The following is a 24,402-nucleotide window of genomic DNA, read 5'->3' on the forward strand; positions in this document are numbered from 1 at the left end:
GGAGTATGGAAGCAAACCATAATACACAGAGGAAACCAGTGCAAGCACAAGGAGAACATGCAAACTCCATGCATGTAACGTCCTGATTGGGACCACAGTGATGCAATGCAGCAGTGATATCCACTAAACCACTGGGCTGTTGAATGGCAAATGAATGAACATATATGTGAATGTGAATATATATATATATATACACACACACACACACACTCAAACAGTATCTCACAAAAGTGTGTACACCCCTCACATTTTTGTAAATATATTATTATATCTTTTCATGTGACAACACTGAAGAAATCACACTATGCTACAATGTAAAGTAGTGAGTGTACAGCGTGTATAACAGTGTAAATTTGCTGTTCCCTCAAAATAACTCAACACACAGCCATTAATGTCTAAACCACTGGCAACAAAAGTGAGTACACCCCTAAGTGAAAATGTCCACATTGGGCCCAATTACCCATTTTCTCTGGTAAATGTGACTCGTGTTAGAAGGTCTCAGGTGTGAATGGGGAGCAGGTGTGTACGATTTGGTGTTATCGCTCTCACTCTCTCATACTGGTCACTGGAAGTTCAACATGGCACCTCATAGCAAATGACTCTCTGAGGATATGAAAAAAAAGAATTGTTGCTCTACATAAAGATGGCCTAGGCTATAAGAAGATGGTCAAGACCCTGAAACTGAGCTGCAGCACAGTGGCCAAGACCATACAGCGGTTAAACAGTTTGCTGAAGACAAGCAGACTAAGTACATGGATTACTTGAACCATGTCCTGTGGTCTAATGAGACCACAAAAAACATATTTGGTTCAGATGGTGTCAAGCGTGTGTCGCGGCAACCAGGTGAGGAGTACAAAGACAAGTGTGTCTTGCCGACAGTCAAGCATGGTGGTGGGAGTGTCTTGGTCTGGGACTGCATGAGTGCTGCCGGCACTGAGGAGCTACAGTTCTTTGAGGGAACCATGAATGCCAACATGTACTGTGACATACTGAAGCAGAGCATGATCCCCTCCCTTCGAAGACTGGGCCGCAGGGCAGTTTTCCAACATAAGAATGACCCCAAACACACCTCCAAGACGACCACTGCCTTGCTAAAGAAGCTGAGGGTAAAGGTGATGGACTGGCCAAGCATGTCTCCAGACCTAAACCCTATTGAGCATCTGTGGGGGATCCTCAAATGGAAGGTGGAGGAGCGCAAGGTCTCCAACATCCACTAGCTCCATGATGTCGTCTTGAAGGAGTGGAAGAGGACTCCAGTGACAATCTGTAAAGCTCTGGAGAACTCCATGCCCAAGAGGGTTAAGGCAGTATTGGAAAATAATGGTGGTCACACAAAATATTGACACTTTGGGCCCAATTTGGACATTTTACTTTGGGGTGTACTCACTTTTGTTGCCAGTGGTTTAGAAATTAATGGCTGTGTGTTGAGTTATTTTGAGGGGACAGCAGATTTACACTGTTATACAAGCTGTACACTCACTACTTTACATTGTAGCAAAGTGTCATTTCCTCAGTGTTGTCACATGAAAAGATATAATAAAATATTTCCAAAAATGTGAGGGGTGTACTCACTTTTGTGAGATACTGTGTGTCTATATATATATATATATATATATATATATATATATATATATATATATATATATACATATGTGTATGTATATATGAACTGAGGCAGTATCTGCATAAAGAAAATAAACCATTCCTTTTTTTCTTTTACTTTGTTTTCAGCAGGTCCTTTAATTTGATGATAATACAGAAGTGGCTGCAATAGGAATTACAGCAGATATTACGCCAATACCGAGCACTGGTAGCTTTGCGGTGCACCACTCCTGTGTGAACCCAGGCTGAAATCACTTTGACAAGCCCGGGTTCAAACAGAAGCGGTGCCGGAAACCACATGCGATTCGGGCAGGAATTATATTGCATAATTTCTCAACTCACATGCGATTCTTTGCAGTGCGATTTGAGCCCATTCATTTTTTTATGGGTTCAAACCGCACCACAAAGGTATCAGTTTCGGGTATCGGGGCATTTTCACGAGTACTCATGGAAAAAACTCGGTATCGGCACTGACACCGGTATCAGTGCAACCCTAGCAGATATGTAAGGATTTGTATAGCTAGGCTGTAAACTGCCTGGCCTCAGACACTCTTTCCCATTTCTGTGTGCATTAAAGTGTCAGATACCTGACTCCCATAGAGAAGCAGATGAACTTAGACAACCCCAGAGCTCTGTACACTGTTATGCCCACTGCAGAGAAGAGTCGTGCATCCTGCACTGCTTTGATTGATGCCTCGGCCTCCAAACATCAAGTGCTGGCAATAAGCAGCAGACATGCATATGGCTATAACCAGCAATCACATGAAAGTTGCTATTTTCACAACTGCTTCTAAAAGGCACTGTCAATTCTTACAAGCAAAGCTTTTTGTTGACAGGCTGTCAGCTTTGCCATGCATTTATCAGTTTATGACCTATTTGTACTACCGCAGATTCACTTTAAAGCAAATCTCAACTGCATCTGAGCACCACAAACTGAAAACACGATTTCATTCATTTTTAAGATTTAAAACGAACTCCATCAATCCATGTCTCTATCGCATCTTGAGTAAGGGCAAATAATTCACGTAGCATTTACTTACTGGAATCTATCTGCCCTTAGCTCAGGCATGCAGGCAAGAGAGTGTGCTTAGCTGAGAAAGCCCTTCCTCCAGATGAAAGAAACAAAATGCCCATGAAGACTAATGGGATATACAAGGCGTGTCTAAAAAGTTCAGTGAATGGTCCAATATCTCAAAGGCAACCTAGACCAGGTACCCGCGCATGCACATGGCTATCCAGAGACACCTGGAGAAGCGCCTTAGCATTAGCAATGGCACGTTGTGCACCATTGTCCACAAAAATTTGGGTAAGCGGAAGATCTCTTCTCGGTTTGTGCAGCACAAGCTGACAGATGAACAGAAAGCAAAACGGATGGAAACCTCTGGAGATTTCATTACCATGTGTGACCAGGATCCATCCTTTCTGTGAACTATCCTCACAGGGCTTGAGACCTAGTGCTACCAGTTTGATCTGGAATCCAAGTGGGAATTGATGGAATGGCATTCGACCCACAAAGAGTTGTTTGCAAAAGTGAAAGATCAAACAATGTTGAACGGCTTCTTCGACAATGATGGCATCATCCATAAGAAATTTGTTCCTGGAGGTCAAACTGTGAACGCCCTATTCTACGATCCTGTGACCAGGATCCATGCTTTCTGCGAACCACCATCACATGGGATGAGACCTGGTGCTTCCAATTCCACCCAGAAGCCAAGCGGCAATCAATGGAATGGCGTTCACTGTCTTCCTTGCGACCCAAAAAGAGTTGCCTGCAAAGGTCCAAGGTCAAGACCATGTTGATCACCTTCTTTGACAATGATGGCATCATCCATAAGCAATTCATTCCTCCGGGTCAAACCGCGAATGGTGCATTCTACGAGGATATTTTAAACTGTTGCTACGACGCATCCGCCATGTTCGGCCAGAGTTGCAAAGGACTGGACAGTGGATGTTCCTGCACAAGAATGTGCCTGAGCACTGTGCGATCCGTGCGTGCCAAATCTTGGCTCAGCGCGGCATACCCCTTCTTGATCATCCACATCTCCTAACCTGGCGCCTGTGGACTTCAGGTTCCCCGCCTGAAGAGTGTCATAAAAGGTGGACATGGCTGCAATCCAAGAATGTGTGACAGCGGTCCTGCAATTGATTCCTGAAGAGGCCTTTGCTGACAGTTTACATAAGCTTTATGAACGTTGCAAAAAGAGTGTTGTGAAGGATGGCGATTATTTTAAAGGCCAAAAAAGGTAATTTGTTTGTATCTTAGGTTTGTTTTCTGATACCGTTCACCAAACTTTTTAGACACACCTCGTATAATGTCATTTTTGCCTAGGACAGAAACCAGGAAGTAACTGAAGAAATTAAACAAGTTAAACAAGTTAAACAAGTAAATATAATATACCTTCCTTACTATTTATTATTGTCAGCAGCATAAGGAATAAAAATAGTTAATTGAGACCATTTAGTTCTGCTTTGGGATGCCTACAGCACCATGAGAAAGTTCAAGCCAGGAAGCACCCACATGATTAAACGTCCTCCCCAACTAAGCCAAGAGAAAGAACCAACTGAATTTTTCAACTTCCCCTATGGCAAGCCAGTGCCTGAGCTCTCAGCCCACCCTGCTCCACGGGTACAAGCAACATTTGTGAAATGCCAGCTGCCATACGGAGCCTCTAAGCACTTCTATTTAACCACTTAAGGACCAAGCCTATTTCTGACACATTTTTTACAAGTTAAAATCAGTATTTTTTTTGCTAGAAAATTAACCCCCAAACATTACAATTTTCTTGGAATACATTTCACTGCATTTAAAAAAAAAAAACAGTAAATTTTTTGTAAATTATAAAAGATGATGTCATCCAGAGTAAAAAGATATCTAACATGTTACGGTTTAAAATTACGCACACTAGTGGAATGGCGACAAACTACGGTACTTAAAAATCTCCATAGGCGACGCTTTAACAATTTTTAACGGTTACCAGTTTAGAGATACAGAGGAGGTCTTTTTCTAGAATTATTGCTCTTGCGATCGCGGTGATAACTCACATGTGTGGTTGGAACATCGTTTTCATTTGCGGGCGCAACTTACATATGCGTTTTGTTTCGTGCGCGAGCTCATGGCGACGCTTTAAATTTGTTTTGATTTTTTCCTATTTTATACATTTTTTTATTTTTAGCACTGTTTTTATTGCTGTTTTATTGCTGTCACAACGAATGTAAACATCCCTTGTGACAGTAATATGCAGTGACATGTACTCTTTATGGAGGGATTGGGGGGTCTAAAAGACCGCAGATCCCTCCACTGCACTTCAAAGTATTCAAAATGCCGAAATCTGCATTTTTGAATACTGACAGTTTTTTTTCAATCGGCAGCATTAGCAGCTGAGTAAACCGGAAGAGACATCATGACGTTGCTTCCGGGTTACTACATTCGAGACCTGATCAAAGTCGAATCCGGCTTTGTTCAGGACTCCAACCAGCCTGCGGATGTGGAGACCGGGGCAGAGCTGCGGAAGGTGTAGGGGGAGCGTCCCCTCCCACTTGCTGGGATAACGGCCGAGTGGCTGCTGAGCCCATCGGCTGTTATCTCCTGAATACCTAATAAACAAGCAAAAAATTTGGGGGAGCATACCCATGTATTTCTAAAGCTGGTGCAGCTATGAACCAAAAGACATGTATATTAAAAAAGAAGAATTCATCTGGATTCATCTCTTTTTCATGGATAGTGTAGGACCCACTGATGATGGGGTACTTTGACTCAGTGGTGGGCTTGAGCATTATATGGCCATATGGTGGGACTAAATCCCCATTTTTATTCATGGATTGTCTTCAAATTTGGTAATAATTTATTTTGCATGTGTGCGCTATTCTTTTTTAATATCTCCTGAATGCCGACCACCGGGTCTAAAGAATGGTACCGGGTTGATGCCTGTAGCTGCACCCATCATCCGGGTACAACCACTTCTGCAAGCCGACGTACAGGTACGTCGGTTTGCGATAAGTGGTTAATAAAGTAAACAGCAAAGTTTTAAAGAGTATTAGCGCTAAAAGCTAAACTCCAATCTAAAAGTGGATCTTCACTCTCTCATTCAACTATTTTTAATCTGTATGCTGCTAGCATTAGAAAATAGATAGGAAAGTAGATTGTATTTACTTGTTTTAACTATTTCTTTTTTACATTTCTTCAGCTACTTCCTGCTTTTCATGCCTAGGCACATGATTTCATACATCCCAGGCGTCTTCAGGAGGGAAGGAAGAGCTCTCTCAGCTAAGCACACCCTTCTGCCTGCATGCCTGAGCTAAGGGCATATGTATTCCAGGAAGTAAATGCTCCATCAATAATCTGCCCTTACTCAAGATGGCCACAGCCAGAAATGTTGGGGGGGGGGGTGTTCTTCAAAGTGATTTCTCAACAAAATAAAGCATGGAGACATCAATGGAGTTTGCTTTGAATAAAAAAAGTGGTCCGTGAGGTCTGAAAGGTTGGCGACTACTGGCAAAGAGCAGAGAGAAAGCCGAGACCTGAGCGGAGGGAATGGACACATCCCCCCTCAACTGTCTCATAGGGAAACATGCACAGCTGAGTCTGTCAATCACAGGCTGTTTGCTTGAGCAGCGCTCCCCCGTCCGCCTGGACCCTCTGAAGTCTGCATAACCTGTCAAAGGTGGCAGATATGAGTTAGCAGACAGAAATCACACTAAGGCTGGCCATTCATGGATCGAAATTCAGGTTAGCAGAGACCAACTGAATGGGGACACTGATGCAGGCTCACAACCGAGCCCCACTGCTGCGCCTATTGACACAGACAGCGGGACTTGGCCCCGTCCCCCATCCCTCGTCACTGGAGTGGATTGACAGGAGCAGGAGCCAATGGCTTCCACTGCTATCAATCTGCCCATGGTGAAGGGACAAAGCCAGGAGAGCCTCAGCTCTCATGAACAGCACTGAACAGCACTGGATCATGATGGGGTTCAGGTAAGTTTAAGAGGGGGGAGCGGGTGAGTTTGTGACACAGAAGTTAAAATAAAACCTTAAGGCTTTAGAAGCACTTTAAAGTGTTCCTAAACCCAGGAGCCTGCATTCACTATATCTGGTCTCCCTCAGTACACAGAACATGGAAATGCAATTATTTTAGCAAATATAAACTGCTAAATACCTTTTCTTATCAGCAGTATAAAGCAGCCTTCTGACTATCAGTGTCTGGTTAGTTAAAGCTTGTAGGAGGAGATTTCTTTTTACCCCGATTGTCCTATAAAGCTGCAGGACCCCTGACCCTCTTGTCTGGACAGTGCTGATTGGCCCTGGAACGAACACATGCACCCTCCCAAGAAAAAAAAAAAAAAAAAAAACCTCTAGCAATACACACCAAACTGAGCATGTGCAGAGTGCCCCCAAGGCTCAGTTGGGGGCTCTGTTTCTAACAAAAGATGGTTTGGGGACTGTGAAAGAAGGGGAGGAACAGAAAAAGACAGAATCAAACAGCCTTTTTACACACTGCAGAGGATTAACCCCTTAGGTTCCACAGGGAGTATACCAAGTGAATTTACTGTTGTGGGTCTAGTAACACTCTGAGACAGCCCACTGATTGCATTAGGCCTAAGGGCTCTTAAGAGAAGTACGGAGGTAGGATGCTGTGATGTTTTCCGGAAGTTATGTACAACAGTCTGCCTCCAACCACCAGTCATGATCTGCCTGCATTGCATTGAGAAGCTAAGAGACCCATTGATGATATCGTTGAGTTTAAAATAAGGTATATGATGTAAATGTAAAGACTTTATTTACTTAAATTTGATTATTTTTATTGTATTTAAAGATTATAGAAGTTTATATTTATTAAAAGTTAATTAGCATGTTAATGAAGGCGGCAGGAAGGAACCAGGGAAGGCAAAAATAGTAAACTTCAGCTTTACCTCGAACTGCCTACATTTGACTCATGAACAGGGAAATCTGGATTATAATACAATTTTTGTTTGCTTTACTTTGGGAAGTGCAGTTATGTTGTTGTACTACATCAGAGATAAAATAGCAGGACGTACAAACATGGAAAAGCACTGGACCTTTAACCAGAAGATATTTTCCAGCTTGGAGGAAACATGCACAATAGAGCGATTCAAGATTCATGACCGGCCACTGACCTGTGTATGAATTTCTTCACCACTTCCATTCCTGCGTTTAATTCATTCAAAGCCAGTATGTACTCCTGAGTAAACAGCCTTAAACGAGGACACTTCCCAAAATCCTGGACAAACAGAAGAAGGAAAAGACTGGTTTGAAAGATTGCCGTCACAGGACGCCCACAAGAAGAGATTAATTCCTCGCTGCCTTTAGAACATATACATTTTTCTGTGTTAAACCTGCTGGGAGAAACCAGTCCTGGTCTCCTCGAACATCTCATGTAGAACGTATAAATATCAGAGGTGTTACCCAATCAGATGCTAGCATGAGCTATAAAGCTTAAATTTGATTTATGTGTTCACGAATTTCAGGTACCTTTCCTCCACATGTATGGGACAACTTTCTTAAAATGGACATGTCATAACAGAAATCACGCTTCTGACTACCTTCCAAAAGCTGAACTCCGGGATAAACAAATAATGTCTAAATACATTTGTCATGTGTATTCTTCTTGGCATGTTTTGTGTATTTATTTTTCCAGATTTGTGCAGTAATCCAGTGTGAAACTTTGCCTCTGCTCACTGCTGCCAGTCTCATCTCTGCCCCCCTGCTGCCAGTCTCATCTCTGCCCCCCTGCTGCCAGTCTCATCTCCGCCCCCTGCTGCCAGTCTCATCTCCGCCCCCTGCTGCCAGTCTCATCTCCGCCCCTGCTGCCAGTCTCATCTCCGCCCCCTGCTGCCAGTCTCATCTCCGCCCCCTGCTGCCAGTCTCATCTCCGCCCCCTGCTGCCATTCTCATCTCCGCCCCTTGCTGCCGGTCTCATCTCCGCCCCCTGCTGCCGGTCCCATCTCCGCCCCCTGCTGCCGGTCTCATCTCCGCCCCCCCGGCTGCCGGTCTCATCTCCGCCCCCCGGCTGCCGGTCTCATCTCCGCCCCCCGGCTGCCGGTCTCATCTCCGCCCCCCGGCTGCCGGTCTCATCTCCGCCCCCCCGGCTGCCGGTCTCATCTCCGCCCCCCCTGCTGCCGGTCTCATCTCCGCCCCCCCTGCTGCCGGTCTCATCTCCGCCCCCCCTGCTGCCGGTCTCATCTCCGCCCCCCTGCTGCCGGTCTCATCTCCGCCCCCCCTGCTGCCGGTCTCATCTCCGCCCCTTTTCGGCAAGCAGCTTGAAGTGGGTGGAATCTAAAGGGTCCCTCCCACTGTTCTGATCTCTGTACAGGCTAATTCACTGCTACTTTTACAAGATAATATTTGGTAATCAAATCAAAGTGAAGCGTAACACTCTCACTGATTAAAACAGATTACGTGAAAACAACATATCAAATATAGTCCATTTGTAAATTGAATTGCATGAAAAATGCTGCAAAAAACAAAAATTAAATGATAGAATTATGCTAACAGTTAACAATAAATGGCTTCAAACATACCTGGGACAAACATAGATCTATACTCGGAAACTAAAGTTGACCAAAAAAAAAAAAACAAATGGGCAGACTCGATGGACTACTTGTTCTTTTTCTGACTTAACTTTTCTATATTTCTTATCAGTTCTGCACCCAACAGTGCACAACAGGTGACCAAATCTCTTCAATTCTTCTTGTGACTTGTGCTCATCTACCACCAGATGAAAAACCTGCTCCCCTCCATAACACTCAAAACGCGCTCATCTGCGTCCTCCAAATGGTTTTGATTCCGAAAACGGCAGACCTCTCAGACTCTGGATGGAAACTCCTTCCTAATCCACACCAGCTCGTATGTCATCCACCATGTATTATATGGGACAAAAGGGCAACAACATAGTGCTCTCCAATTTAAAACGATTTATTATTCTCCACAAATTAAAAACACTTACTTGGGCTCGGCTCTCTCGAGGAGTCGCCGAGCCCAAGACGTCACACCACCGCCATTGTACGAGTGAATTGGTGAGATGGCTGGTAGTCAGATTTTAAAGCGCATTGTATTGTTTTTCCCGTAAGTGTTTTTAATTAGTCAGGTATAATACATCTTTTTTAAATGGAGAGCACTATGTTGTTGCCCTTTTGTCCCATATAATACATGGTGGATGTCATATGAGCTGGTGTGGAATCACAAGGAGTCTTCATCCAGAGTCTGAGAAGTCTGGCGTTTTTGGAATCAAAATCAATTGGAGGACACAGATGAGCGTGTGTTGGAGGGGAGCAGGTTTTCCACCTAGTGGTGGATGAGCACAAGTCACGAGAAGAAGTTAAGAGATTTGGTCACTTATTGTTCACTGTTGGGTGCAGGACTAATTAGCATTATTATAAAATTTCCTTTTTTTTGCAGCATTTTGCATGGAATGCAATTCACGAATAGACTATATTTGATATATTGGTTTCACATCATCAGTTTTATTCAGTGGGAGTGTTGGGCTTCACTTTGATTTGATTATTAAATTTGTGGTATAAGGTGGGGTGGAATCACCTTTTAGTGTTACAGCTAGCAACACTAGTTTGTATATTTATTTGGCTGAGCAAATTGAAAAAGTATTTCTTTAAGGTAATATTTGGGTTTACAAAGGATTTTGGTGCACACAATGTGGATTTATATCCTTTGTGGTTATTGAGGAATATATGTAAATGATACGCAAATGTATATGTAAACAAAGGTTTTTGTGCCTGGAGTTCAGCTTTAGGTTTTTGGATACCTGGACATCATGTAGACCTCTTTCATGTTTTAATGCAATAAAAACCCAAAACATAATAAAAAGCAATAATTTTATACATGTTCTTTAATTAAAAACAATTATACAATACAGCACATTGTTTTAAAGGTATCACATGTATTTCCCTTCAGGGCATGTCTACAGTTAATTCAATTTCATTTATTAAAAAAAAACAAAAAAAAAAAAACTATATGTTCAATCAAAGTAAAGGAAGAACTTCTGAACAGCAGGTAATCCGATTCTTCCTTTCATTTAATAAATAGTTTTAATCAAAGATAAACTCCTTTATTAATATAAGTCCATAACATTGGGACAACAGGAAGAAAAAGACCTCACTAATGCCAAAGAGCTTTTAAGGTGACACTTAACGAAATCCTTATTCTCCAAAAATAATCCATACACATCCACTACATAAAAGCAGAACAAAATCCTCCTTTCATTTTCAGCCAAGGAAGCTGCCATCTTGGCCTCGGTTCTCAACTACCATGATGCTGCACATGTGATCAGTTGTGACACCAGCCATTTCATGGTTTGACAGCTTAGTTGAGAGTACAACCAATATGAGTTACACTCCGGAAACATGTCGGGCATTTATCGGTTTATGAAACTGGTAAATGAATGAGTTTAGTTCCGTTTTAAAAGTAGAACTGGTTTCTCCAAAAATATTCTTTGTTATTAAAACATATAACTTTCATAACTGGTATTGCTTCCTTTAGAGCAGGGGTCTCTAAACTTTGTAAACAAAGGGCTAGTTTAATGTTCTTTAGACTTTAGGGGGACCAGTGGGAGTAGAAAATGTCCCAATGTCCAGTGGAAGTAAACGCCTCATCTTTGGTGTCAAGGGGAGGACTAGTGCCTCATCATTGATGTCAGTGGAAGGAAGAATGCCCTATTGTTGGTGTCAGTTGGAGGAATAGTGCCCTAATTTTGGAGTCAATGGAAACAATTATGCCCCATTGGTGTCAGTGGGAGGAATTGTGCCCTTTTGTTGGTGTCAGTGGGCTGAATTGTGCCCTTTTGTTGATGTCAGTGGGAGGAGTAGTACCCCGTTGTTGGTGTCAGTGAGAGGGATAGTGGCCCATTGTTGGTGTCAATGGAAGGAATTTATGCCCATTGCTGGAGTCAGCGGGAGGAATAGTGCCCCATAGCTGGTGTTAATCACAAGAATTCTGCCCCATTGTTGGTGTCAGTGGATAGAATTGTGCCCCAAGGGCCGGATAAAAGCAAGCAAAAGGCCGCAGTTTGGGGAACGTTGCTTTAGAAGAAATTCAAAGTAGGTTTTTAAGCTACAGAGGAACTACGGTCCTCCCATAACACAGGTTTATTTCCTGTTATTCCTGCTGGTGGACCTGTTACTTTTTTCACTTTTGTTCCATGTCAATTTGTTTAATATGTCAAGCAAACTTGTCACCTACAGTTGTGACAAACCATATGATGGGGAAGTGTCTACAATAGTCAGCTTTTATTTATGTGGTTTACCCTTCACAGGTTTCCATCAAGCAAAGATTCTTGTTTTTGGAAGGACCTCACTGTCATGTAGGAATATTTCTTTCTCCTGCAAATTAGTTAGTTTACTTGCCAGAGGAGCTGTGCTTCCTGGCGGTCCCAGATGTAGCGATGCAGACACAGTAGACCCCAGCACTACAGTCACATCTTTAATGGTCCTGTAAACTATTTTTCATGTCTCCTTTGTATAACTCTGTGAGCTCCCAAACCTCTTGCCCCCTCACTTCTATTTGTTTGGAGTGAGTTGTGGTCATGTACACTGCTCTATGCACACTTAAAACCCCATAGTCTATAGTCCCTAGTCCATCTCAAGAGCAAGCAAGGATGGTCACATTTCTATATACATTGGGAGTGCAGAAATCCAACATGGCCGCCCTCTAAACAGGAAGTCGAAATACAGCAGCAATAGAAAAAAAAAATTTGGAGAAGGGTAAGAGAAATCTTTTTTTGAGTTAGGAATAAGTTAATGCTTGAACATATTTATTTTCTTAAACCAGAGTTTAGGGTCACTTTAGCCGTACCATTCTGGCCCATTGCCAACTAGTGTAAAAGGCACCAGAGAGGTCTCTCGCTTTCTGTTGTATTTGTTTTATGGACTTGAAATATTAGAGTAGTTTACTTTTACTATCAGTGTGGCCATCCTCCGTTTTTGAACACTGTATAATAGAAACTAGCCGGATGTGTACCCAATGACAATAGGAGTAAAGGCAAGAGTAGACTGACCTGGAAAGCTATTTTACCATTTCAAGTTTTTAGAAAAGAGTTTCAATCTTATTGGCTGATATAAAACAACAGACGGTTCTTTTTTCAACCACTTTGATAAACAGATCTAGTTAAGATACAGACGTTCTGTGCTTTTCCTTTGAGCATCTCTTGGCACAGACTATGGGATCATGCATTTGGGATTTGAAATACAGGACTTGGCAAGTTTATACTGAGTTGTTCAGTCAGTAGGACTTTGTGTTGCGCAGTGGTATGTCCACACTAGCCCCTTGAAGCAAGCTGCTTCTATTGTCAGAGCGCAAGGAACCACCAGGCAACAATTATTTTTTGCATCCACTAACCGTATGTACCTTTTCTTATGTTTTCCACAGACATTAGATGAGAGTCTACCTCAACCAGCATTCCATGAAACCCAAGATTTCCTCTACAAATTGCTTGGGGTTCTTTGAGCTGTGGCTGATTGATCTATTTGACAGTGCCTGCATAATATTGGGTCCAATACCACTTGGCAGAGAAGGGGGCACTCTTTACATCTGAAGGAAAAGAGATTGTATCTCAAATTACAGAAAGGTTTCTTCACAGTAAGCTGTGAAAATGTGCAATAGACTCCATCAAGAGCTGGTTCTGGCAAGCCCAATAGATTGGTTAAAGAAATGCCTGGATTCTTTCCGAAATATCCAAAAAGATTAGTATCCAGTTATAATATGTGCAAAGTTAATCCAGGAAATATCTGGTTGCCTCTTGGGGGATTGGGGGGGAATTTTTTTCCCCTACTGGAGCAAATTGGATCATTCTTTATTGAAGGGTTTTGGCCTTCCTCTGGATCATGTATATGGAGGTTTTCTCTTTGTGTGCGTGATTTTTTTTTCTCTGTTGGTTGAACTAGATGGATCTTTTTACAACCAGGATAAATTTATGAACTTTTTTTTAGCAGTATGTAAGGGCGACATTCTTCCAAGAGGCCAACAATGTAAGGGGCATTTTTCCCATTGACTCTGAATAATTAACTGTAGAAGGGGTTCTCGGACACACCTTAAAATATTTTTTAAATGTTCCTCTGAGGTAAAAAGGTTGAGAAAGTCTGGTCTACAGTTTGATCTTATTTCAACCAAAATCGGTGGCAAGCTATTGCCCATAGCACAACTATGGATAATCCTGAAGGTCCATTCTCAAGGGACAAATGAATCAGCCTGGAAAACCTTGTCCAATCACTATTTTCCTCAATACAAGTCAACAGTAGAAATACTGAAAGGAAGTGAAGCCTTACCTCCCTATTTCTCCTGCAATGCAAAACAGTAACATTCCTCCACATCTAAAAGTAAAACTTTAAGCCTCATTCACACTGCAGTAAAAAATTTACTAATGTTATTACACTTTTTTTTAGGAGAAAAGTTCCTGCGTCATTAACACTAAAGTACTTCCGTATAAATGCATTAAAACACATAAAGACCCCAGATAGCAAGCAATTGAGCTGCAAGTTTGAAATGACTTGCTAAGCTATTACTAGACTTGGCAGCACGTAAAGTGCATGTTCTTAGATGCCGATTTTTGGATTTTGTGCTACGGACCTGAAAGCATACATTTATGCACCTGTGTGAATAGCCCCATTGAAAAAAAATCAGATCTGTAATTAAAAAAACACTTGTATGCATTTTTTTTTACGGCCGTGTGAATGGAGCCTAAAACGGAGAATATGATTGGTTCTGAAATTTATCTAACCCGATTCCCCTGACTTCCTGTCTGGTAAAATGTTAGGACAGAAGTGGGGGTAAATGTATCTAACCTGGTCCCCCTGACTTCCTATCTGGTAAAATGTTAGGACAGGAAGCAGGGTAAGTTTATCTAAACTGGTCCCCCTGACTTTCTGTCTGGTAAAATATTCGGTCAAAAAGTGGGGGTAAATGTATCTAACTTGGTTCCCCTGACTTCCTATCTGGTAAAATGTTAGGACAGGAAGTGGGGGTATATGTATCTAACCTGGTTCGCCTGACTTCCTATATGATAAAATGTTAGGATAGGAAGTGAGGGTAAATTTATCTAACCTGGTTCCCCTGACTTCCTATCTGGTAAAATGTTAGGACAAGAAGTGGGGGTAAATGTATCTAACCTGGTTCGCCTGACTTCCTATCTGGTAAAATGTTAGGACAGGAAGCAGGGTAAGTTTATCTAAACTGGTCCCCCTGACTTCCTGTCTGGTAAAATATTTGGTCAAAAAGTGGGGGTAAATGTTATCTAACCTGGCTCCCCTGACTTCCTATCTGGTAAAATGTTAGGACAGGAAGTGGAGGTAAATGTATCTAACCTGGTTCACCTGACTTCCTATATGATAAAATGTTAGGACAGGAAGTGGGGGTAAATGTATCTAACCTGGTCCCCCTGACTTCCTATCTGGTAAAATGTTAGGACAGAAAGTGGGGGTAAATATCTCTAACCTGGTTCCCCTGACTTCCTATGTGATAAAATGTTAGGATAGGAAGTGAGGGTAAATTTATCTAACCTGGTTCCCCTGACTTCCTGTCTGGTAAAATGTTAGGATAGAATGTGGGGGTAAATGTATCTAACCTGGTTCCCCTGACTTCCTATCTGGTAAAATGTTAGGACAGGAAGCAGGGTAAGTTTATCTAACCTGGTCCCCTTGACTTCCTGTCTGGTAAAATGTTAGGACAGGAAGTGAGGGTAAGTGTATCTAACAGACCCCCGAAATAAGTAAACACCCAACAGGGGTTCCAAAACTGCAAAAATATATATATTTTGGCTGACATTCACTTTAATTATGATCTCTTTGCATGTGAGAGGTGCTTTGGGAGCAAATCCACACCCAATGAACAAGGAGGCTGAAGCAATTTCGAAAAAATATGAAACATATTCATTTGATAAGAATAGTATTTTTTCACAGTGCACATATATTAAAATATCCACCTGACACATAACTATTTCTCTATTACATGTGACATAACAGATAGTCGACACACAATATTACCTGCAAATGCAGGTGTTTTCCAACCTCCACCAGCAGATAGAGAGAGGTATCCAAGCCGGTAAAAGAGATCCAGTACATCTGCAATTCATTTGATACCCTTGAATTATTGGAATTGGGGAAATGTATATTCATTTACAACAGCAGTTCATACCAGGGGGAGAATGATTCTCCTTTTAGCTAACTGGATGAAGCTGCTGTTCTTTGCATACAAGTTAATTCATAGCTGTATTGCTGTCAGAGAGTCATCAGGGCTGCTTTCTACAAACTTGAGTAAAAGTGGAGCTGTATCTGTAGCTAAAAGGATAAATCTGCTTTTAACTAAAACTGTGACCTTGAACTTTATACTTGAGAACAATAAATATAATTTGGGGTTGCACAGTATGTATTTACTATGAGTACGCCTGCCATTACCCTACTTTAGCTTTGAGCGGGTGCTTGTTCACAATGAGACTAAAACTGGAGAGTACAAAATCTGATGCAGTGCTAAATAGAAACCAATCAGCTTCCAACTTTTATTGTCAAAGCCTAACCGAACAATCTGAAGCCAGAAGCTGATTGGCTACCATGCAGACCTTCTCCAGTTATAGTAAATCTCTGACCAATGTATGTATTAGGGCCTGTACAGGATTATATCAGGTGTCGCGCAGACAGTATTTTAAAGTAGGACTAAACCAAAATTTGATTTGTCTTGTACAAAACTCTAAAATAAAGTTTTTTTTTAATGGTAATTTTTAAAACACATTGGGGAGATTTTACCTCACTTCCTTTGCCATTTCTTGTACAGGAAGTGAGAATAAATTTCCCCAACAATGATAAGAAATAAAAACCTGTTTTTTTCTTTTCCCTGCTCAATGCAAAACTAAAAATGTTTTACTTTTTTGCCCATCTTCAGCTAAAACTGAAAAAAAAATGTGGAGAGAGCAAAATAGAACAGAACAATAGTTCTGGAACTGCTTCCCTCAATGGGCACTTGACAGTAGCTCAAACCATAGAAATAGAGAAAGGGGCGCCAGACCAAACATGGATAAAAAAGTCAAAAGATAATTGTAATTGTTGGTAAAAAAAAAAAAAAAAACACTCAACGCGTTTTTGAGGTAAACCACTTCCTCTTCATCAGGGCTCCATACAGAATAGTTATTTTTAAAATATAATATTTAATAATGTTGTTTTTATTTTTAATATTGGATTCCAATTTAGATCTGTGGTATCACGGTTTCTGAATTCATTCAAGTTTTATCCTAGGTTGAGTCCTGATGAAGGGGGCGTATTGTTGACTCTGAAATGCGCTGAAGTTTTTATATGACTTATTTACCAGCAATTACCGCTGACTTTTTGCGGTCTGGTTCTCATTTCGGTATTCTCATGGTTTAAATGCTTTCTGTGTTCCCTTCACTTCCTGATCTGTCTTGACACTTATCAAATAGACAGGAAGTGAACAGAAATCTAAAAAAACAGGGCCACGGACAACATTAAGAAGAGATTCAAACTCTTTTCTACACTATCCAAAACTGAAAAAAAATGTATAGAATAGAGATTTAAAGATGAATTTCCGATATGGCATATTCTGCAGGTATGGCACAAACATATTTACATTGGCCCAAGCTGGTGATGCAAAAATTGCCATACCTGAAATTTAGCTTTACATGTTTCTACTGATCCAATAGAAACATGTAACCAAAGGTCTAATTGCCATGGGAAATACAACCTAGCTGCAGGCAAAATGGATCTCGTAAATAAAAGTATCTGAATAATCAGTGCCTTTATCGCCCATTGGAACCAAACTCTTCCCATCCTGAACCTGCACAGGAGAGGAAGAAAGAAGGCCATGAGCAAAAACTTTTATTTTCCTTTAGGCCAATTTTCAGAGACTTTCGGACATGAGGCCAATATTTTTTTGTATTGATGCTCAGCATCATTACACATTTTACTTCTGCTCAGCAATAGGGAACACTGAAACTAACCATTTATCCTTTCCAGAACATAGCAACTGTAATTGATTCTTAGTTAGAGATCCCCTTATCCACACCTACACAACATGTGGGCCATATTAAGCTCAAAGTGGTTGGAAAGTCAGAAGATTATTTATCTTAATGCATTCTATGCATTAGGACAAAAAGCCTTCTGTGTGCAGCAGCCCCCCTCAGCCCCACCAATACTTACCCAAGTCCAATTCGAATCAGCGATGTTGCAGGAGTGTCTCGGCTGCCTGGTACTCTTCCTCATTGGCTGAGATGGCAGTGCGGGACACCATTGGCTCCTGCTGTTGTCAACCAAAGTCAGTAAGCCAATGAGGAGTAAGAGGGGGTGGGGCCTGGACCGCGGCTCCATGTCTGAGTGGACAAAGAGCTGTGAATCGGCTCTGGTGCCCCCATTGCAAGCTGCTTGCTGTGGGGGCACTCAACAAGCGGGAGAGGCCAGGGGAGCCGCAGAGGGAACCAAGAAGAGGAGGATTTGGGCTGCTCTGTGCAAAACCAACTGCACAGAGCAGGCAAGTATAACATGTTTGTTATTTTAAAAAAAAAAAAAAAAAGAGATTTAAGTATCACTTTAAACCTCCCAAAATTTTTTTTGCAAACTCCCAACTTATTTTGAAGTGGAGCTTTGTGGATTTGATGCTACCCAAAAGTTTACCAACACCATATCGCTTAGAACTCCCAGAGAAGCTGCACACAAAATGGGCGAGAGTTACTAAAACTGGTGCAGCTGTGCATAACAACCAATTAGCTTCTAACTTCAGCTTGTTCAATAAAGCTTTGACAATAACATTTATGTACAGCTGTACCAGATTCTGAAATTGATACCCTCCAAGCAACCTGGACTGCATGATCTATGTTTTGCTGCCTTATTATGATTGGGAATCTTGTACCTGCACAAACAATAGAGAACAAAGGGCACAAACGTCCAGCACATTATATATACACAGCAATTTATTCAAAAGTTAAAATACATAAAATATACACACAAAACCACTGTGAATAACAGCGTAGTATAACTCAGAAAACAAGAGCAAGCCCATCTAGGAACTCCAAGTTCCAATGGATGATAACACCTGAAGAAGGTGGCTTGTCCCTTGACACACGTCAGCTGGTGTTATCATCCACTGGAACATGAGGAATTCCTAGATGGGCTTGCTCTTGGTTTCTGGGTTATGCTGGGTTCCAGTGGATGATACCACCAGCTAACCTGTTTCGGGGACAAACCCCTCTTTCTTCAGATGTTATACACTCGAAGCTGAAGAGTTCCTAGATGGGCTTGCTCTAGGTTTCTGGGTTATACTATGATGGTATTTCACAATGGTTTTGTGAATATATTATGTCTTTTTTCCTAAAATAAATTTCTGTGGATAATGCACTAGCCGTTTGCACCCTTTGTTCTCTATTTTTTTTAATGTAACAAAGTGGTCTGATGAGTTAAAGGCATAGGCTAAATTATATTAAGATAAATCGGTCATCTAAAAATCATATATAAAAGAATCCTCTCCAGAAAGGCATTCTTCTGCCCATCATGACTGCTTGAGGCCCAACGAAAAATCCTGCTATGGGTGAAGCATTCTTTGTCCCATTGGTTTTCTGAAAAGAAGCACTTAGTAACTCACCAGCCAACCCTAAGAGCTGTCTCATGGTGGAAGGGCATACTACTTGTATTCTTTACCACTGAAGTATGTAAAGGGGGGGGGGGAAGCAGGGGTGCAACTGGGAGACATTTGTCACCCGATAATAGGAAGTGCCTGCAAAGGGACCTTCATAGAAGGATGATCAGGTATTGTTTTAATGAAAGCTAAATATTTTAAGAGTTAAAACAACTTGGCTTATATAAGATTTTAGTAATTAGGTCCAGGTCTACTTTAATATAGCATATGTGCAGGGATGTACTATGAGTCAAAGAGGTGGGAGAGGAGCCCTAAAATAATCCTTGGTGTGCCCACGATGGGGGAAATATTTTTTTTAAGTACACTTAAGGGGCACATGTCAGACCACTGTATAGAGACCATTGTTCTCACACAGGGCACAGAAGGCTTTTAAAGGGCAAATAAATACATATATAAATATGACACCTAAAACTCTTGATACACCCACATTTTATTGCTATCATTTTAATGGGCTTTAAACTAATGTGCTATGAATGGTTATATGACATATCAACACATGAAATACCCTATATTTCGTATATTATTTAAGTAATTCTCTTTTTACATAATTTACCAATGGATTGCAGAGTATGTCTAAAGGAGCTAAAAGGGAAATTAGGGGATCCCAACTTTCATAACTATTGCTGAGTTTCTAACAAGTGATTCTCTCTTAAAAAGAAAGCAACACAGTTAATAAATTAACTTTTTGGAAAAGGGGTGCTATAATTTCCTAGAAACAAATACTAAACCAAACAGAGAGCAATGCTTTTTTTTCACAATAAGGAAAATAGATCAATAATTCAGTATTAATATGGAGCCAATAAAGGAGATCAGTACTAACCATGTTGTGCTTGAGGATTCTCTGTACGACTGGAGTAAAGACCTCAATGACCACCATGGAACGAGGACGCTCTCTACAGTGCTATAACAACAGAAACATTAGGAGAATGTTAAAAAAGTGATGGGTGCATTAGGATATTGTGTAAAGTTTTAAAATGAATGAATAGCCTTTTCTTTTTAATAGGAAAGACAAGGGTTAAAACCACTATGGAGTAATATTTGGCATGTCCGTGTCTCCTTGTAGATATTTCCCTTTGCTTCCTGTCCTGAGGATGCAACAGAAAGTGAAAGAAAATTTATACAAAAAGTGAGCAAATTTCCCCTTATAGTGATCACTGGAAAAGGTGTCCCCATCAGAAGATGTACCCTCTCCTCCTGTCCTGTTGACAGTTGTAAATGTTTAATTTCTCATCACTTTTTGTCTTGGGGACAATGGTCACCAGGACACACGGAGGGTATACCTCCTTAGTGGAAATACAGACAGCAAAGAAAAGCTGTCAGAAGCTCTTTGTAAGGGTGCCAGGAAACCAGACCACACGGTGATGCAGGTAAAATAAAGCAGTTTATTGGAGCAAACAACAGTAAAAGCACAGCAAGAGTGAGGAAGCGAGAGCAGGAAAAGCCGGGGTCAAGTCAAGAAGCGGGTAATCATCCAAGCCGGGGGTCAAGTCCAGAAGTGGGGTCGTCTGCCAGGAGAGTCGTCAGTCAAGCCAGGTCATACAGGGAGGAACACTGAGAACAGAAGACTGCTAGCAGAGATGCACCTTGGAGCACAAGGGCAAGGACTGCAACCCATCAGGTAAAATAGTCAGGTGTGCAGTATCATCACTGTGCGACAGCCAGGCAGCAGGCAAGTGATGATGCAATCAGAGTCTATAGGAGGCAGCAGTCTGCACATGTCCAAGATGGCCTCCAACAGGAGGGCAGGGTAAGACTATGACAGTACTCTCCCTTCAACGGCCCCTCCTCTGCGGAGCAAAAAAGGTTTCTGAGGAAATTGAGCATGGAAAGCACAGAGAAAGGTGAGAGCATGATCATCAGTGGAGGGAACCCAGGAGCGCTTCTCAGGACCATAACACTTCAAGTGCACCAGTTATTGAACCTGACCTCGGAACAGACGAGAATCCAAGATGCTGCTAACCTCATACTCCTCATGATTGCCCAAAGAAATGGGACAAGGTTGAGGAAGTGAAGAAGTATAGCGATTGCAAACCAGTGGCTTCAAAAGTGACATGTGAAAGATATTGGAAATAGGCATGCAAGGGAGAAGACCGTGGGCATAGGCCACCAGGATCACCTCATGAAGGAAACAGGGTGCCAGTTTTGGAGTGGGCACCCTGGGGTTGAAATTAAGCATTGACAACCAAACCTTCTCCCCGACCTGGTATGAAGGAACAGATAAACATATCCGGTCTGCCTGAAGCTTCTGACACTGTGCAGAGACCCGTAAAGACTCTTGAATCTGCACCCAAGAAGAACGGAGGGCACAAAGATAATCCTCCACAGGCCGGGATTTCCTGCGGCGAGAACGACTCAGGCAACACAGGAGTTGGAACCCATAATTGGCAATGAATGGAGACATTCTGGAAGACGAGTTGATGGCAGCGTTCCTAGCAAACTCCATCCAGGGTAGCAGATCAACCCAATTGTCCTGATGGTCAGAGATATAGTAGCGAAGAAATTGCTCCAGAGCTTGGTTGGAATGCTCAGCAGCATCATTGGACTACGCATGGTAGGCCATGGAGAAGGAGAGTCAAATACCCAGCTGGGAGCAAAAGCTGCACCAGAACCTGGAGACGAACTGGCTCCCATGGTCCGAGACAATCTCCTTAGGCAACCCGTTTAAACGAAAGACATCCCTGGCAAACACCGAAGGAAGCTCCTGAACGGCAGACAGCACATTGGCACATTTTGGAGAACAGGTCGACAACCATGAGGATAACCGTGTAACCTCGAGATGCTTCAAGTTGCACAATAAAATCTATGGCCAGGTGAGACCAGGAATGCTCCCTATTGGGAATGGGATGCAGTAGGCACAAGGGAAGGTGCTGAGGAGATTTGTTCTGGGCACAGACCGAAAAAGCAGCCACATATGCAGCTACATCACTGCAGAGAGATCGCCACCAGAACTGACAGGAAATAGCCCAGGACATCTGGTTCTTACCAGGATAACCAGCAGTCTTGGAATTGTGGTACATGCGCAACAGTCTGTCCATCAGGTGTCCGACGCTGAGACATTAGGGCGCCTACACCCGTCTCAGATACATCCAACTTTAGGACAAAGGATATAACAGGATTGGGTTGAGACAGAATGGGAGCCGAAGTGAGACTTGAGGGCCTCGAAAGCTTGGATGGCAGCAGGCATCCAATTGTGGTCTTGGTCAGAACTGAAATAGGTTTGGCCAAAGAGGAAAAGTTCCTGATAAATTTCCAATAGTAGTTGGCAAACACAAAGAAAACTCTGAATGGAACAGAGACCACTGGGGCGAGGCCATTTTAGAACATCTATATATACATTGTAGAACAGCCGAAACCTTCTGAGGGTCCATGGAGAACCCGTCAGCAGAAATTATGTAGCCCAAGAAGGCAACCTGAGACAGGTGAAATTCACATTTCTCAAGCATACGGAAAAACCCATTCTCACATAACAGTTGCAGCACTCGTCTGACATCCAGGTAGTGTGATTCAATAGAGTCAGAGTAAATCAAGATGTCGTCCAAATAGACTCCCACGCATTGCTGCAACATATAACAAAAGACATAATTGATGAACTCCTGGAAGACAGCGGGCGCATTGCATAAGCCAAAGGGCATTACCAGAGATTCCTAATGACCGGTTCTGCCATTAAACACGGTCTTCCACTTTTGGCCCTCCTTACAAGGTTAAACGCGGCCCTTAGGTCAAGCTTGGTAAAAACCGTGGCTCCCTTGATGCGGTCGCACAATTCAGTAACCAATGGAATCGGGTATGCATTCTTGCCCGTGATGCAATTGAGGCCCCTATAATCAATGCAAGGTCTCAACTTTATGAAGAAAAAAACGGCACCCACTGGAGAAGTGGACATGCGAATGTGCCCTCGGGCAAGCACATCCACCACGTACTCCTCCATGGCCTTATTCTCCACAACCGAGAGAGGATAAACCCTGCCACAAGGGGGAATGGCACCAGGTTGCAAGTCTATGGCACAATCGTACTGACGAGGAGGAAGAGTACCAGCGCTCACCCTGCCAAATACATTTGTACAAAGTACAACAACAGGCCCATGGATACAAACAGCACCACGCTATGGAGACAAAGAGAGGATCTTGACCAGCTGTCAATTAAAGGTTGGATTGTGTTTCTGAAGCCAAAGGTACCCCAAAACAACCTTGTGTGGGGACGAAATAACCTGTATCAGGTCGACTCCCTATGAACAGACCCTATCGCCATATCAACCAGAGCAGTCTTGAGGGTAACCTGTGCCAGTTGCAGGGGTCTGCCATCAATTGCCTCGATAACTAGTGGAGAAACATGAGACTGCAAGGGTATGGAATTCACAGTAGCAAATGTACTGTCAATAAAAATAACCGCCAGCACCGGAGTCTACCAATGCCTGAGTAACCACTGAACCCGCTGCCCAGGAGAGGACAACTGTGATTAGCGGTTTATCTTTACAGGAAACCAGGGGCAAAGAAATTTCACCTAAGATCTGCCCCAGACAGGACCTTAGGTGCGAGCTTTTCCCAGACGGATCGGAGAAGATTTCACGAAATGCCCACCAAGACCGCAATACAGGCACCGGCCCGCCATCCTACTAAAGGCCAGCTCAGCCTCGGAAAGGCTGCATGGGTTCACAGCAAGACGCACCATCCCCAGGAGGCATGGGAGGTGAGAGGGAATGGGTGGAAAAGAAAAACGTAGGAGCAAATCTGGAAGGAGGCCTCCGCAGGCACTCCTTAAATGATGGCCTCTCCCTGAGCCTGGTATTGATCAAAATCAGGAAGAAAATGAGAGCCTCAAGCTCGTCAGGGAGATCCTTGGCCACAATCTCATCCTTCAATGCATCGGAGTGACCATGAGAGAGAGAGAAGACAGCCACCAGAGCCTCATTATTCCAGCCCACCTCTGCTGCCAGGGTACGAAATTCAATGGTATACTCAGCAACAGTTTGTATACCCTGTTGAATGGACAGGAGCCGCTTTGCAGCAGAGGCAGAGCGAGCAAGAACATTGAAAATCCTACGAAAGGAGGCAACAAAACTCAGGTAATCGAGTATCACAGGAATATCGTTCTCTCATAAGGGATTTGCCAAGGCAAAGGCCTTCTCCAAGAGCAACGAGATTAGGAAGCCC

The 24,402-nt window shown here is 42.6% G+C and overlaps 2 protein-coding genes across 5 annotated transcripts in view; both read right to left on the reverse strand.

Annotated features, from left to right (window-relative positions):
* CMC2 (C-X9-C motif containing 2) overlaps positions 1-24,402 on the reverse strand; it is a 662,556-nt gene that overhangs the window by 280,773 nt on the left and 357,381 nt on the right. The gene's annotated exons all lie outside the window — the stretch shown is intronic.
* The window catches only part of CMIP (c-Maf inducing protein), a 182,916-nt gene that overhangs the window by 91,089 nt on the left and 67,425 nt on the right, over positions 1-24,402 (reverse strand). For 2 of the 4 annotated variants that reach the window (XM_082270371.1, XM_082270370.1), the window contains exons 6-8: positions 20,073-20,153; positions 15,604-15,681; positions 7,735-7,838 (exon numbers count right to left, since the gene is read on the reverse strand). In XM_082270371.1, the coding sequence (XP_082126497.1) occupies positions 7,735-7,838; positions 15,604-15,681; positions 20,073-20,153 (263 nt within the window). The remainder of the gene's footprint in view (positions 1-7,734; positions 7,839-15,603; positions 15,682-20,072; positions 20,154-24,402) is intronic. The other 2 variants (XM_082270373.1, XM_082270372.1) reach the window with 1 other exon arrangement.

This window comes from Pelophylax lessonae, assembly GCF_965119305.1.
Source record: "Pelophylax lessonae genome assembly, chromosome: 10".
NCBI lineage: Eukaryota > Metazoa > Chordata > Amphibia > Anura > Ranidae > Pelophylax > Pelophylax lessonae.